General features: G+C 43.8%; 1 protein-coding gene across 4 annotated transcripts in view; it reads right to left on the bottom strand.

The window, feature by feature from the left end:
• LOC146194405 (DIS3-like exonuclease 2) overlaps positions 1-17,638 on the bottom strand; it is a 157,986-nt gene that overhangs the window by 53,366 nt on the left and 86,982 nt on the right. For all 4 annotated transcript variants that reach the window (XM_084597395.1, XM_084597396.1, XM_084597397.1 and 1 more), the window contains 3 exons: positions 17,258-17,508; positions 2,630-2,777; positions 105-192 (listed from right to left, as the gene is read on the bottom strand). In XM_084597395.1, coding sequence (XP_084453521.1) covers positions 105-192; positions 2,630-2,777; positions 17,258-17,508 — 487 coding nt within the window. The remainder of the gene's footprint in view (positions 1-104; positions 193-2,629; positions 2,778-17,257; positions 17,509-17,638) is intronic.

Genomic DNA, 17,638 nt, shown 5'->3' with positions numbered 1-17,638 from the left:
CTAGAAAAGCTGTGAACCAGAAATCTGTGATCCTACAGGAAGAAGAGCGAAGATGATCAGCACAAGAAAATGGGTGACATTTTCAGCCTCCAAAGAAAGCTCACCCTTGAGCGAAGGTGGAGTCTGGCAGCCACTTTGTCATCTCAGCAAGAAAAAGGGTGTTGGCAAAATCAGCTGTCCGCTCAAAAAAGCCTGCAAGAAACAGTGTTCAGGTTCTGTGAATAATCAGGTAGGTTGAGAAGCACAGTTCTCAGGCACTGCTTCTCAAGAGCAGGCTTTGTCCGGTCCCCCAAAATATGTGTTTATTTATATGATGACCCGCATTTTTATGATGAAAGCCAGGTGAACACTGCGGGGAAATTATGCATATCGTGCAAAATTACACACCGCTGACTAGATAAAATTGTCAATGAAAACCATTCTGTATGAAAGAGGACGGGAGAGCGCTTCATTAGCAGATGTCATATCCATCCCAGTAGCCGACCAATTTTTTTGGTAGTAACTAGTTGGCAGTAACTGGTAGCAAGGTTAGATGCTGCATGAGGTGTGGTGAATAGATATTGTCACGGTGTTGGCGACTGGGGCTAGATTACAGAGCCGGTACAGGTAGAATCACACGGTCCAAGGTTTAGATACGTCCTGCGAGTCCGGAGCCGATACACTTCAACGTCGTCTTTCACTCTGAGCGCCCCCTGGCAATATGAAGTGCCTTCAGTTGTGGCTTTGGTGTAGAGCATCTTAGGCCTGCAGCCACCATGCAAGCAGCAAACTAAGATGCACCCTAACCCTCTTACACACAGCATACAAACACTGAGAGAACATGGCTTTTTTTTTCTTTTTTTTTTTTCAATTTTGGCATCAATGCCTAACAGCAGCAGAGCTGACAGGAGTGGCTGTGATTTTAGCCACAGTTTGAACCGGAATAATGAGTTGAAAGCGATCATACCACGCATTGTAAAGTGTCTTAGGGGATTCAGAGCAGCCTTAGCTCTGGCGTGTCATCAGAAGCCCTGATTTGAGTGTGCATATGTCCCCCAATTAGTACTGCATAATGACATCTGGAACCTCAAGGCAACATGGCCTTGGTATGAATTGCTCCATAATAAAATAACGCCAGTGCTAGTGTAGGGAAGGAAATGGGCCCATTCTATTAGCCTAAATAGCAGTTGTACTATTACACAACAGCACACACAAGAGATTTCGAAACAATTGTAAGGACGACAGATTAGTACATACTGGAGTAGCTGACCAATTTGTCGGACTCCAATAATTCAAACTTGCGCAATATTTTGGACTTTGCTCAGGAACCAGCACTCATCCCGCAGGAATGCGTACAAATTCAGGACCAATATTTCAGTAGAGTTCGAAAGCTCTATTTTTCGGTCTAGAATAAGCATTATCAATACTGTGGAGATCATTTTCTGATCAAAAGTCCTTCTTTTGGCGTAATAAAGATGCAAGAGGACATTGCTATCACTACCAACCAATTCTTTCCACCTGAAGAGGCGTTAAAGGAGCCAACTTAAATTTAAACCATGTCATTCAGATTGTCTGGCCTGGATAGGCTTGGCTATTTTGTAATCTTTGCCACTCAAGATAGAGGCAATATTGGTGCACTCTTTGGTGCCACTGAGGTGGCCTACCAAAGGGTGCACAATTGTGTTAAAAGCAGGCAGAACCAGTCACTCTTTGACGCTGCCACCAGCAAGGGACGTGGGAGGCAGGTGCATTCAGAAGGAAGGTGCTCATTCCGCTAGCTTTATTTCTCTGGGTTACATCTTGGAAACATACTGTTCTTGCTTTGCACGACACATGGCCTTGCCATGTTGAACTGTAGTACGGATATGACGTAAGCACGACTGTGGCTTAGACACAGTTTAATATTAAAGATTTGCTGCCCAGCACAATCCACTAGTCATCATCATCATCATCATCAGCCTGATTATACCCACTGCAGGGCGAAGGCCTCTCCCATATTTCTCCACTTAACCCGGTTCTGTGCTAACTGCATCCACTTGACCCCTGCGAACTTCTTAATCTCATCCGCCCACCTAACTTTCTGCCGCCCCCTGCTACGCTTTCCTTCCCTTGGAATCCAGTTTGTTACCCTCAGCGACCATCGGTTATCCTCTCTTCGCACTACATGTCCTGCCCATGTCCATTTCTTCTTCTTGATTTCTACTAGAATGTCGGTAACTTGAGTTATTTCTCTGACCCACTCTGCACGCTTTCTATCTCTTAATGTTACCCCTACCATTTTTCGTTCCATAGCCCTCTGGATTGTCCTCAACTTAAGTAGGACTCTCTTAGTTAGCCTCCACGTTTCAGCCCCTGCTCATGAGCAGATTGACTTAACGTCGCCCTCTACTAGCTGGCGGCATGCACACCTCTTGCTTTGGGACCGGTTGGCGCATGAAAGCAGATTATGTTATGCTCTAGCTCTCTATTTCAGAATGTGAGTGGAATAAATTATAATGCAGCAATCAGGGCCCTCCCCAGTGTTGGCTGGGTTTTCCGAATGGAGAATCCGAGCTTTACTCCGTTGTCACTTTTCCAGCAATGGGAGAACCAGTGGGACACGAAGATAGGGACCTCAGCTGCTGCTCTTCTGCCACAAGTGAGAACTGACCGGGCGGGCACTCCTGGGAGGGGATCATGAGCCGCGGGAAGCGCGAGTCCCGCGGTGAGAAAAGCACCCAGGCCGGATTGCGGTCCTGCAGAAGACGCAGAATGCCGGCTGCCACCCGAGAGCTCTTGGTCTCCAGAATGTGCACCACCTGGGTGCAAAGACAATGAAAAATGCTGTCACTGCTAAACTCTGTTCTGAACTGCTCAGTCTTACACAGGGATTTGCAAAGTCACGCATTTCCATTTAACGATTTTAGCCCGCTGGCAGTAAACCATTTTACTATCAGCAGGGATAAGGCAGCACTGCCAAGCGGAGCTGTTGATGTTGTGGAAACATAAATCTTGAATACCACTTTTGTATTCACAAGAGAAGAGAAGCAAACCAGCAGCAGCAGCAGCAAGCGATATGAACGTGCACGAGTAAACGAAGATTGCTGTCACCTTACCTGCCATGGCAGCGCAAGATGAAGGGCTCGCCCTAGAGATACCATTTTGCAACAATGGTGTGAAGCTAGAGTAACTCTGAATAAAAATGAAGTGCTAGGGCAATGCTAACTCACCTACTTTTACTTCAAGGAGTCCGATTACACTCAAAAATATCATGCACTCACAGCTGGGATAAGCAACAAATTATCCGATCTTGAAAACTACTGGCAAGCATTACTACAGTCAAACCTCAATATAACGAACATGCATATAACGAATTATTGAATATATCGAACTCTTCCAAAATATTTTTGTCAAACACATGTATTTTTAACTTTCCATAGTGAACGCGGTTCAGCATAAAATGGATATTACGCACTTCGCGACGCAGGAGGCAGGCTTCGTTGCACTACATGTGTGTTGTGCGGCGCAGCAAACGTTCAGGACTATCTCGCAGGCGCTGACAGCGCCACAGATGCCACGGCGGCATTGGGAGTTGACAGCCAAAGAAATTTATAGGCTCCGAGATCACCCCCGTGCACCTGTTTGTGCGTGCGGAGGTGATCTCGGAGGCCATGAGAAATCATTCGCATCTCACAATCGCTGACAGCACCGCTGCTGATTGAATGTTGCTTTTGCTTTTTTGGTTTTTGAGTCTTTCGCGTTTTTGGTTTTAGTGTTAGCAGCGGTGTCGCGACGTGGCCGTCGTAGTGTACGGCGGAGGCTGCGTCGGTCGTCGTATCGAGTGCGGTGCGCGGGTGTGCGCAGTGCTGTGATGGAGGTGAACGTGAAAAAAAGAGCAATTCTGATGTTGAAGACCAAGCTCAAGATAAAATCAGGGTCTTCAAGGCAGTTTACAAGAGGAGACTGATTGACACTCTTCTCGTGAAGCAGGACTTGCAGATCGACTTGCTGGGAGCATTAATGCGGCATCGGACAGCTTGAAAGGCGAAACGATTGCCAACTGCTTTCGGCACGCAGGTTTTGTTCCAGTAAAGGCCCGTGCATCAAATGACGACCGGGATGATCCCGACGAAGCAGAAGCAGAACTCTGCGAGTTCGATGAGCCTGGAACGATTTTTCGCGTTTTGTTGGTGACATGCCCGCAACAATGAGTGTAGAGGACTTTGTAGGCGGCAACGACATCGCGGCAACCACGGCTGTACTGACGGACGCCGAAATCGCCGTGGAAGTTTCTGAACATCCCGCAGACGAAGCACAGGCTGACCCTGCAGACGATGAGAACATTCCGACTTCACAAGAAGCACTTTCTGCATTGGATTTACTGCGCTGCCACTGCAGTGCTATTGAGAGATGTGGGTTTGCCCTTGTGGAGTGTTTGCAAACTGTGGAACAGGGTGCGATACGGAACGTGATCAACACGAAAAAGCGGGCTGCGTTAATGCAGTTCTTTGCGCGTAAATAAATGGACGTGACCCAAGTAGGCACCCTCAGAGTTGCTGTGCCTTCTCTGATTGAATTTTGCTGCTCTTGCATGTATATTCTACGAAATTTTATATTACGAATTATGGATAGAGTGAACTATTTTCCGATTTTTTAACTATTTGTTATAACGAGGTTTCACTGTATAGCATCATGGCAAACTTGCCTGGTGAGAGACCGGGCAGTGGTAGTTCGCAATAACATCGATGCATAATTGCATGCACTGCACACAGTGGAGTGCGCCAAAGCAGGTGCGCTTGAAAACAGTCATCTTTCACAATGTGGTGCAATAGCAGCAATGCTTTTGCTCAAGCTGCTCACAGAAGGAAGCGAGGGAAAGCACTGCCAAGGAGCGCCCAGAACAGCATGCAGCTGAGCTCAGTTGGCTGCTCGACGCACAGCTGATGGCCACCATCGCCGTGGGTTGGCACAAAGCTCACACTAAAAGGTCAGCCTATTCTCAGAGACAACGCCATCAATTTTTACGTTATGCCTGCAGTTGCTCACACATTGAAGGCCCACAATTGATGCCATACATAAATATTCTGGTTTGAGTAGGGTTATTTCAACAGTCATTCAGGTGAATCCAAACAGGTAACACATAAAATAAAGGTTGACGATGAAATTACTCAGGATGCATTAAGTATTGCTGAGAGTTTCAGTGATTATTTTCGCCGCATGTTTTCGGAACTGGATGAATTTGAACACTTTATATTGATAGGTGTTTTGTGCATGACATTACAATTTCTAAACAAGGTGTTTTGGATATGTTTCTTAAAGTTGATGTTGGAAAATCTGCAGATCCAGACAATCCACCAAACGCTTTTTTAAGAAGGTATGCGGAACAGATATGTTCATTCTTGACTGATTGTTTTCAATTATCATTAAAATTAGGAGAAGTACCATCGGACTGGCGTACCACGAGGGTTGTTCCAATTCATTAAAAAAAGTGATAGTCTTACAGTATTCAACTACCGTCCTATTTCTATTACGAGCACTTGCTGTAAATTACTAGAGCAGGGGTTCTCAGACTTTTTTGCTTGGAGGAACCCCAAAAGCCTTCAAATAGTTCCAGGGAACCCCCCGCCCCCCCTCCCCCTCAGAGCCAGTCTCATATCAGCTGCCGGGTCAAGATGGCTCCTGTGCTTGTTCTTCAGATAGGCGAGGGCTGAAAATGCCTGTTCACATGCATATGTAGTTGCAAAGGGAAGCAAAATGTCCACTGCCCTTTCAACGAGGCATGGAAACAGCGGAGCAGTCCCCATCCAAAATTTCACCAAGCCTTCACCATTAAATTTTTCTTTGAGAGCAGTGCTTGCCCTGAGCTCTGAGGATTCTCGCGGAACACAAGAAGACAGCCCGCGGAACACCTGTGTTCCGCGGAACCCAGTTTGAGAACCCCTGTACTAGAGCATGTTGTCGCAGGCTTCACTCGTCCGTTTTTGGCAGACCACAATGTCCTCTCTACATTACAGCATGAATTTAGAAAAGGATTATCAACTTTAACTCAGCTTGTGTCAGTCGTTCACGAAACCTCGAAGGTTCTTGACTCATCCAGACAAGTCGATATGCTCTTTTTTTTTTATTTTAGTAAAGCATTCGACAAGGTTTCCCATGGAAAATTACCTCATAAGCTGGAACACATCGGTTTTCCTACTATCATATTATGGATCTAGGCATACCTCAGTCATAGACAACAATTCGTAGAAATAGACAAATGCTCTTCAATATCCGTCAAGAGACCTCAGGCGTACCGCAAGGTAGCGTAATAAAACCACATCTATTTTTTATCTATATTAATGATATAGTCGACGAAACTCCTGATCTTGTCCATTTAAATTTATTTGCAGACGACTGTGTCACTTTTAAGAAAATAATTTCCACGAATGCACAAAGTCTAAGAAAACATTCGGACAACATTGCTAACTTCTTATCAGCTACTCAACACCAGTTCTTCGTTATCTGTGTCAGCGAGACTTGGCTGTCCGAAACAGATAAAGAACTATACTCGTTACCTTCTTACAGCGCAGAATACTGCCATCGTAACGATAGCGCTCATGGTGGCACAGCAATCATTATTTCCTCTAGCTATCTTTATCGTCGCCGACTTGATCTAGCTCTTGCAGTGATAAACTGTGAATCTGTATGGATTGAACCGGATGAATCTTTCTTTTCACGAGATAAAAAAAACTTAATCATTGGTTGCGTATACCGATCACCCTCGTCTCCTGTCAAAGATTTCTGTTCAGCTTTACACTCAGTCTTAAGCGCGTTATCTATGGAACGCAAAAATGTAATTATAATGGGTGACATCAACATTAACACATTAGACGCCCTTCACATAAAGATTACTTGGATGTTTTAAACATTCATGGTTTTGAAAATCTTATTACCATTCCGACATGCGTTTCGGCGAGTGGTTCAAGCTCACTTATAGATCACGCCTTATCCAACCTAATAACCGCCCCCGACGCAGGTGTTATAGAGGCTGATTTAACTGATCACTGCCCTATTTTCCCCTATTTTTCCCCTTCATGGATCACTGCCTTGTCGTGGCGGAGGGGCTTGCGAAACTCGATGAAGTCGTGAGCTCTGCTGTGTAGGGCCACCCAAGATAGACAGGTCACGGCAGAGAGTTCTGACAAAATGTGATTCACTGGAGAAGGTAATGGCAACCCACTCCAGTATTTCCTGCCAAGAAAACCCTATGGCCAGTCACAATACCATTATCGATATGGCGCCGGAAGATGAGCCCCCCAGGTTGGAAGGCGTCCCACATGTTACTGGGGATGAACAAAGGGCGATTCCTAGTAGCTCCAGGACGAATGAAGCGGCTGGGCTAAAGCCAAAAGGACGCTCAGTTGTGGATGTGTCGGGAAGCGACCGGAAAGTCCGATGTTGCAAGGAGATATATCACATAGCAACATGGAATGTAAGATCTATGACGCAAGGTAAACTGGATATCGTCAAGCGAGAAATGGACAGATTGAACATTGATATCTTGGGTATCAGCGAGCTCAAGTGGACCGGAATGGGAGAATTTAACTCCGGCGACCATTATGTCTTTTATTGTGGGCACGAATCCAAGAGAAGGAATGGGGTCGCTCTCATAGTAAACAGAAGAATGGGCAAAGCAGTGCTAGGGTACAACCCCAAAAACGACCGAATGATTTCACTTCGGATCCAAGGTCACCCTTTCAACATAACAGTTATCCAAGTCTATGCACCGACCACTGCTGCTGAAGAAGCTGACGTTGAGAGATTTTATGCGGACCTACAAGGCCTTTTAGACCACACCCCATCATCAGACGTCGTTTTTCTCATAGGAGACTGGAATGCTAAGGTCGGGAGTGAAGAAATATCCGGAATTACAGGCAAGTTCGGTCTTGGTGAGCCAAATGAAGCTGGGCAGAGGCTAGTAGAGTTCTGTCAAGAAAACAACCTGACCATAGCGAATACTCATTTTCAACAGCACAAGAGGCGCCTGTACACATGGATTTCACCGGACGGTCTGTACAGGAATCAGATCGATTATATTATTTGCCGGCAGAGATGGAGAAGCGCTATACAAGCAGTAAAAACAAGGCCTGGGGCCGATTGTGGCACCGATCATCAGCTTCTTGTTGCCAAAATTAAGCTTCGATTGAGGAAAACGCAGAAAACTAGAAGGCCTTTCAGGTATGATCTGGATCAGATCCCATTAGAATATGCTGTGGAAGTGAGGAATCGATTTCAAGAATTAGATCTAGAAGACAAAGAGCCCGAAGAGATGTGGACTGATGTTCGTGATATAATACAAGAAGTTGCTACTAAGGTAGTTCCAAAGCAAAAGAAATGCAAAAAAGCAAACTGGTTATCTGAAGAGGCTTTGCAAATAGCTGAGGAAAGGAGGATGGCAAAAGGTATGGGGGAAAGAGAAAGATACAAGGTTCCCAATGCGGATTTTCAGAAAATAGCAAGGAGAGATAAGAATGCCTTCCTGAACATACAGTGTCAAGCAGTTGAGGAACACAGCCAATTAAGGAACACAAGAGCTCTGCATAAGACAATCAAAGATATCAAAGGAAGCTTCTGTGCTAAGCTGGGCGTGATAAAGGACAAACGAGGCAAGGACCTCACTGAAGCCTCAGAGATAAAGAAGAGGTGGCAGGAATACACAGAAGAACTGTACAAGAAGGACCCGGATGTGCAAACCCAACATAGGACGGTTGTGATTACTGATCTCGAGCCGGGCATCCTGAAGAGTGAAGTTGAATGGGCCTTAGCCAGCCTTGCTAAGAACAAAGCTAGCGGAATTGATGGTATTCCAGCTGAGTTGCTTCAAAACCTCAACCACGACGCTGTTAACACACTGCATACATTATGTCAAAAGATTTGGACAACCCTGCAGTGGCCACAGGATTGGAGGAGGTCAGTTTACATCCCCATTCCAAAGAAAGGCAGTGCCAAAGATTGTTCCAACTACCGCACGATCGCGCTTATTTCGCATGCTAGCAAGGTGATGTTAAAAATCCTGCAAGGTAGGCCGCAGCAGTATGTGGATCGGGAGCTTCCGGACGTGCAAGCTGGGTTTCGCAAGGGCAGAGGAAATAGAGACCAAATTGCCAACCTTCGCTGGATCATGGAAAAAGCAAGAGAGTTCCAGAAACCCATTTACTTCTGCTTTATTGATTATGCGAAAGCGTTCGACTGCGTAGATCACAGCAGATTGTGGCAAGCTCTCCAAGAGATGGGAGTTCCAATTCACCTCATCTGTCTCCTCAGGAACCTTTATGAAGGGCAAGAGGCCACAGTCAGAACCGGGCATGGTCTTACTGATTGGTTTCCGATTGAGAAAGGGGTGAGGCAAGGCTGCATACTGTCGCCCTGCCTATTTAACCTATATGCAGAGTGCATCATGAGGAAGGCCGGTCTGGACGAGTCTTCAGCTGGAGTGAAGATCGCTGGAAAACGTATCAACAACCTTAGATATGCGGATGATACCACTTTAATGGCAGAAAGTGAAGTGGAACTCAAGAGACTTCTGATGCGCGTACAAGAAGAGAGTGAGAAGTTTGGGCTTAAACTGAACATTAAAAAGACGAAGATCATGGCGTCTTGCCCTATCAAGTCCTGGAGCATCAATGGACAAGAAGTGGAAGCTGTGACAGATTTTCTGTTCTTGGGCGCCAAGATTACCTCGGAAGGAGACTGCAGCCATGAAATTAGGAGACGCCTGCTTCTGGGAAAGAGAGCAATGGTTAGCCTTGACCACCTAGTAAAGAGCAGAGACATTAGTCTGCCAACCAAGATCCGTATAACTCGTGCTATGGTCTTTCCAGTTGTGATGTATGGATGCGAGAGTTGGACTGTGAAAAAGGCTGACCGCCGAAGAATTGACGCGTTTGAATTGTGGTGCTGGCGAAGACTCTTGAGAGTTCCTTGGACTGCCAGAAGATCAAATCAGTCAATATTGTCGACCATAAACCCTGACTGCTCATTGGAGGGTCAAATTCTAAAGTTAAAGCTCAGCTACTTTGGTCATCTGATGAGAAGAGAGGAGTCGCCGGAGAAAGATTTGATGTTGGGAAAGGTTGAGGGTCGCCGGAGAAGGGGTAGGCAGCGAACGTGATGGTTAGATGGCATTCTCGAGGCATTGCAGATGAAGCTATGTGATGTTAAGAAGATAGTGAGAGACCGGAAAGCGTGGCGTGACATGGTCCATAGGGTCACGAAGAGTCGGACACGACTGAACGCCTGAACTGAACTGAACTGAACTGCCCTATTTTTATTCAGCTGGATAACTGTGTTAACCAGGCTAGGCACACACTCTGCATTAAAAAAACACTGAGTGCTGCATTATTCCTTGAACGGATTGCCAGTGTTGACTGGTCAGTAATCAAGGCCACTAAAGACGCTGTTAATGCATTTAACCAGTTCTTTCTTATTATCTCTAATGCTGTTAATCAATGCTCCACTGTATCTACGTGCAATAAAAAATATTCAGCTCCGATTAATCCCTGGATGTCTTCCAGCCTATTAAACAGTTTAAGAAAAAAAGATAACCTCTATAAAAAGAGCAAAAAACAACCATTCAACATGAGACTTCTAGCACGCTATAAGAATTATTCTAATGTATTAAGCATGCTCCTCACAACAGCTAAGAAAAAATACTATGAAAGAGAGTTAAATCTAGCCGGAGATGACGCTAACAAGAAGTGGAAAATTATTAAAGCATTCCTAAACAGAACCACCACAAAAGTTCCCATATCTGCAATTTCTTCAGGCGAGAAAACATTTAGCAACCCGGTAGACATTGCTGAAGCGTTTAGTGACTCATTTGATTTACCATCAGGTAATTCTAACATTGCTACAGGTAATACATTACAACGATCTCCCCATAGCATTTTCGTTTTTCCTGTGTCACCTGACGAGATCTGCAAAATAATACACAATCTGAAGGACACCAGTCCAGGTCTGGATAATATGCATTCTTCTCACATAAAGATGATTGCTCATCTCATTTGCGATGTCCTCGCTCACATTATTAGCCTGTGTTCAAATCCGGAATTTTTCCTACTGCGTTGAAAAAGACTACGCTCATTCCTATCTTCAAAAAGGGAGACAAGCCTAACATTTCCAATTACCGCCCTATAGCTATTCTGTCATTTTTTAGTAAAATCATCGAAAAAGCCATTGTTGCCCGACTAAATAGCTATTTATCTAAATTTGACATTCTCTCGCCTAACCAATTTGGTTTTAGATTAGGATTCTCTACTGAATTAGCTGTGATCGCTCTCACTGATCAAATTAAATCCGTCATTGATGCGGGTAACATCGCCGGTGCATTATTCATCGATCTCTCCAAAGCATTTGATTCCCTTAACCATACTATTCTATTCAATAAGCTTGACGCTATCGGAATAACTGGGCCTGCCCTTACTCTAATCAAAAGCTATTTATTCGAAAGAAAACAAGCGGTATTCATATCAGAGACATATTCAAAATACAAGACCACTAACATTGGAGTCCCGCAAGGTTCACTTCTTGGTCCTCTCTTATTTTTATTGTACATTAATGACCTCCCTGTGCGCCTTAATAATTCTGTTTTCTTTATGCAGATGACACTACCATCTTAACCTCGGGTTCACACATAAACATGGTGGTTGAAAAACTGAATGCTGATGCAGACAATGTATTAAGCTGGTGCCGGGATAATATGCTGTCCATTAATGCATCCAAATCTAGTTTTATAGTTTTCAGCTCATCTCATAAAATTATCTGCGAAACCCCGCCTGTTAACATCGGCTCTAACTCTATCTTTGCTTCTGATCATGTGTCATTTTTAGGTGTGGAACTTGATAAACATCTAAAATTTCGGACTCACATCACATCTATTTCTCGTAAAATGGCTTATGGCATTAGAGTGCTAATTAAAGTGCGGCCGTATTTTGATATTCTCACGCTCATTTCTCTATATTACTCGTTCATCCACACTCACATTCAGTACTGCATTTCATCTTGGGGAACCCTTCGCACTTATCTTCCCTGCAAATTATCAAAAATCAAGCTATACGCATTATTACTTGTAGTCACCGCTCAGAAAATGCCCTTCGTTTGCTCCAATCACACAATATTCTTTCTGTGAAGAAAATAATAGACTACAGTTTATGTATCCTAATGTACAAATCTGTTAGAGAGCTACTTCCATTCTCACTAACCACCAATGATCAAATTCCGCGTCGTACGGACACACGTTTCGCCAACAACAACAACTTCTTGCTGCCTAAACCAAACACTAATTATGGGAAACAATCAGTCCGATTTTCTGCTACCACTCTTTTGAATTCATTACCTACAACTATCAAACAATCACTAACTATTTTTGCCTTTAAATCCGCTCGTCAGTTTTTATTATCACACTTATCGTAATTTTCAAGGTAATCTGTTCCAGTGTTATCCTTTATATCTTTTTATGAATTGTTTCCTATGTTTTCTTTATGTGATTAGGTGTTTTTTGTTATTACATCAATAGTGCCTGTACTAATTCATGTTTCATTTGCCCCAACCCACTGATGCGAAATATTGTATAATTTCTGCAACTGCTCAATATGTATTTCTTTTCAATAATCATTATAGGAGGTCCCGTCCTGTAGTCCTTGACTTTGGGACCTCCTTCTGTATTCATGTTTTGTTAACCTTTGCAATACAATAAACTTCAAACTTCAAACTTAAAAAACGATCACGAATGTTTGCAGAAATCAGTTACTACTATCCACGATCAGTGTGATCTTTAGGGCATGGAAATCAAAGTACACAAAACAGTTTTGCTGAGAGTAACATGGAAAAAAGAGCCTAGCGTATTTTCATATGTGCTTAATGACCCAATAATATCTGAAGTTGAAAAATATAAGTATTTGGGCATAACATTCAATAACAAACTCTCAAGGTCAAGCCATATTTCCATTAAGTGTTCAGCAGCGCTGCGCAAGTTGTGGTTCCTGAAAAACAAACATAAACGCACCAGTGAACACCAAAAGTATAGCATATAAGGCATTTGTCTGATTGAAATTGGAATATGCAGGGACCCTCATACTAAGAACGATATAATGAATTTAGAGCGTGTCCAAAGGAATGCCATCAGACTTATCTTTAGAAAATATAAAAGGAAGGATTCCCTTTCTTTACTAATGCATGTGAATAAAATCAGAACACTAAATCACAGGCGCAAAGTAAGTCGTCTCCAGCTTCTACACAGCATTTTAAATGAAAAAATCGGTCTACAGCTTTCTCATTACATAAAGCTTCTAAGTGCACGCAAAATATACCCAGACATAACCCATCTCTTACCTTAATATTTTGTAAAATAAAATCCCACATGAATATAGTCGAACCTCGCTATAACGAACATGGATATAGCGAATTATCAGATAAAACGAACTAAAATCCAGGTTTGGTTAGCCTATGGTTTACTTCTATGAGAGTTCTTTCTGTACAATGAAACAAAAATTAAAAAATGCTAAGCCAGATTGGTTATAGCGAAGCAGCTTTTTTGCATTGAAACAGAAAAAAATGTGTAAAGGAGCCAAAAAAACCCCCATCAATAAACGCAATTTTTCAATAAATCGAATCGGCTGCCGCAGAAGAGTGTTTAAATCACTCGCGCGTTGCGTGCCGTGTCATCTAGCAGCGACGACAAAAACTAGCACTAAAGGCCTATGGCCTCCGAGATCACATTGCGCGTGATGATCTCAGAGGCCATGAACGCTCATGGCCGGACTCAAGAACGGCGGCGGCAGCAATACTGCTCGAGTTCGACCATGCAACGGCTGACAGGCATGTGACTGGCATGTCATCACCATTGTCTCGTCATGGTGTGAGCCCCTACAGAGCCTCTGCCAATGAGACCGACCCGAGTGCGCACGCCACACTCTCAGAGTCTGTTGGCTCCATCGCGAAAATTGTGCGCAGAGGCAACATCTCTTTATATATTCATTTTTGCTCTCCAACACTGAGCATAACGCGAGATTTCACGTTTACACCAAGCTTTTAATTAAGAAATTGCGTTTTCAGACCTTTGTGCTGACCATATTAGTGCACATTTTGTTTTGTTTTATTAGCGAAGTTATTTACAGAAATTCAGGTGCACAATTTTATAACGAATACTGGATATGACAAACAAATTTTCGCGCCTCGTACTACTTCGTTATAACAAGGTTCGACTGTACTTTTTCCCCCGTACCTTAAATGAATAGAATTCCATCCCTGTAGAGGTACAGTGAAATCTCATTACTACAAACACCACATTAATGAACTTTTAAAATTAACGAATTTTTTAAGAATCCCCGGCAGATTTGCCATGTTTTCAATGTAAAACTATTTCAGAATTACGAATTTCAAAATAGCGTATATTTCAGAATAACGAACATATTTTATTTCTTGTTCTATAATTTTGGAACATCAGTATTACGAATTTGGCTAAAATTAACAGCACCGCAGCTTGCAACTCTCGCCTGAAACGAAACAGAAACTGCAGTTTCTGTGTGTATGGTCCGTGGGCTGTAGCTATCATCATCAGGACATCTAGGACCAGCTCCTAGCGCCACCATGAAGCTATGGTTTATTACGCAGTAGCCAGCAGGCCTAGCTGCCTGTGTTTTTTTTCTTTTTGTGTTGTGTGCAGTACGCGACTCGGTCGTTTGTGCGTTCGCGCGTGCAGGACGGCATTTATTTTTTTTTTTCTTTTTTTTTTTGCCGCTGATTATCTTATTGTGAAGTTTGTGCGAGATTGGTGATGATATTAGCCAGCGAAGTGCCAAGAAGATATGAACGCAGCTGCTTTCACTGCAAGAAATCGACGCAGGGAAAAAGCGATTCGGCCTCTACAGACAGCTAGCATTGCCTCATCGACTGCCGCGATCATTATGAAAGACCAAGACAAGATTTTCAAAGCTCAGGGAGCATGAAGATGGGGTCATAAAAAACTCAATTTTTTTTTTTTTTTGCACATGGACAAAATCCGTACTTTCATCGCTCGGTGCAATCACGCACGCGATGAGGTGTTCCGGAAAGCGGAAGGTGTATGTGCTGTAGTGGTGTAATGTAGTGCGCGGTCACGTTTGCTGCACGCGGCAGAAGAAAATAATGGATTTCTTCAAATAAATCAGCTTTGGAGTTAGTGCAACCTTTTCACTTCAGTTTTTGCTTGTCTACACACGTGCTTACTGCCAGGGTATGTCATTTTCATACCTAGGTTTGACCCCTGGCTTATAATCGCAGATTTTTTCATTACAATGATATTTCAAAATAACGAATGATTTTTCGCGGTCCCACGGGATTCGTTATATCGAGATCTGACTGTATTACACAACAGTCACAACATTTTGTTCCTGAAAACTAGCCTAAATATAGCAGTTTGTAATTCACCTTATTGTATGTATTCCAAATTCCTTTAAACTGATGTTTTTTAAACTTTCCGTTGGTCGGCACAGAAATTTGCCCATCTGTTTGTAGATTCATATATGCTTTTTCCTTTTGTTTTGTTACTCATTGTGCTAGTGCTACATTTCATTTGTATGAGTGACACTGCAACAGCCTGCATCCTTTTTCATGACTTTCTTATTGTGATCTGCAATGTCATGCTTTGTATTGTATGGCCCCTTGCTTGGGCCAGCTTTTGGCAGCAGAACAAACAAATGAACGAACAAACGAACGAACAAATGCTTGGGCATAGCTTTAACCCATAGTGTTTGTCTAATGCCATATGCTTTTCGCATTAATGGCAGCAAAATTCATCAGCTTTTAGTTGCACGTCTCAGAAGTCATATGGAATAGGAAGGAGGCAGCCCTTAACCTCTGGTGCCACTAGCCAGAGCACAGGTCGTTTGATTCTACCCATTCCTCCATGGTTTACCTTCTTTCCTCGTCTTGGAGGGAATGCACTCTCATGCCAAGCCAACCCGGGGGCGTTAATCTGGACAAATGTCAGGTGGCACGCAGCTTTAGTGTTGTGGCATATAGCTCAAATTATCTATGGCGAAACTAACTTGCGTTCGAAGATCAACGACTGCGCTGCCACTTCCAACTGCGTATCTTTCGCGTCAACGTAAGGAGCCGGCGTTTGAAGCGTGCCTGTTGTACCGACCATATCAACCTCGGCGATCTCGGCCTCCCGTATCGCGCCTGTCATCGCAAGCGATAATGCGTCATCAGCGTCGTCCGCTGTTCGCATGAAAATGCACTTTCCGAGGGAATCGGGGAGGTGGAGGCACAACGTGCTGCAGTGAAAAACAAACTTTAGACTTGAAAATGCTGTTTTAAACTTCACGGGCCATTTTCTCAGAATGAATTTTTTTCATGGTATGGTTGCTTATTCCCTCAGTATTTCTGGAACCGCTAATCGGATTCCCACCTGGTTTTTTTTATTGTGTGCCTGAATAAATTTCCGAGGGCAAGACAAGCTCATTTTTTCAAATTATTGAGTCTGGAATTTATAATAAACATCAAAATTAGGCTAATGCAAGTCCAATTAGTGGCGCTAACCTCAATGCACTGCGAAAATGTTTTGGCAGGGAAATTAAAAAAAAAGGTCTCTGTCTTGCCCTGTGGTACCTATTCAGGAATCTTCATAATGAATTTCATAGTGCCAACACATTTTGCAAGTTCACCAGGCATGGAACAAGGAACCCATGTGAACCATTCTGATATACTTCTCTAACTTGAGTACCAATGTGTGCAGCTCCATGAAACTTTGCAGTTATTCAAATGGCTGTGCCATGAGTCTACCCTGAACATTTCATTCAATTATCTCAAGAAACAACAAAGTTGGTATTCAAAGGTAGCCTCCCCCCTTAAAGCCTCTGTTCCCCAAAGTGCTCTTCTTAAGGAGGCTCAGAATAAGCAAACACAAGGACAAGAGCATCATTTTTGTGTTCTAGTGCTTTGTGCTCCTAATCCTTGAATCTTATTCACCTCACTCAGCCTCCTACCTACACAAATCCCCTCACAATAACCTTGTTGCATGCAAAGGATGTATACGACGACAATGTACGCAGCTAACTGGAGAGGCACATCAAAGCAAAGTAAAAACAAACAAGAGACACACATACTTTCTCTCTCTTTGAGTCCTAGGGCCTCTAAACGCCTTTTGCCACACAGAAACAGTAACTCCCATTCAGCATTGGAGCTACTCTTTCAGTCACAGGCACTCGACAAGCACCCACTCAGCACCCACTCAGCACTCATCAAACACTCATCAAGAAGGAAGACCAGCAGCACCCACCTTTCCTGTGCGCTGGACAAAGCGCTTGGAGAGTGGGTGCCGCAGGATGTCGGCCACTGTCAGATGCTTGCCCGGCTGATCCCGAGACTGCTGCTTCCCCTTTCTGGGAAGAAACACGTTTGCGCCAGGCGAGGCGGTCTTTTGGCGCATCTTCATCACCTTGCGCCGCTGGTTGCCAAGCACTTTCTTGCCCTTGCGGGGTTTAACGGGGCCATTCTGCTCCATCTTGGGTGCCTCCTCTGCTGCAACATCTGAAGAGGGGGGAGAGAGGGAGCGACAAAGTTCTGCTATCAAGTGTGTCACTGCCACTTCTTCAAACACTTCAGTGGGCCACATTCATTTGTAAAGGGGCTGGCAGATGGTGTCTTTCATTATGCAGTA

Source organism: Amblyomma maculatum, chromosome 3 (assembly GCF_055883805.1).
Source record: "Amblyomma maculatum isolate TAMU_Amacu chromosome 3, ASM5588380v1, whole genome shotgun sequence".
Taxonomy (NCBI): domain Eukaryota; kingdom Metazoa; phylum Arthropoda; class Arachnida; order Ixodida; family Ixodidae; genus Amblyomma; species Amblyomma maculatum.
The sequence above is the reverse complement of the archived record's forward strand: the minus strand, read 5'-3'. Positions and strand labels throughout refer to the sequence as shown.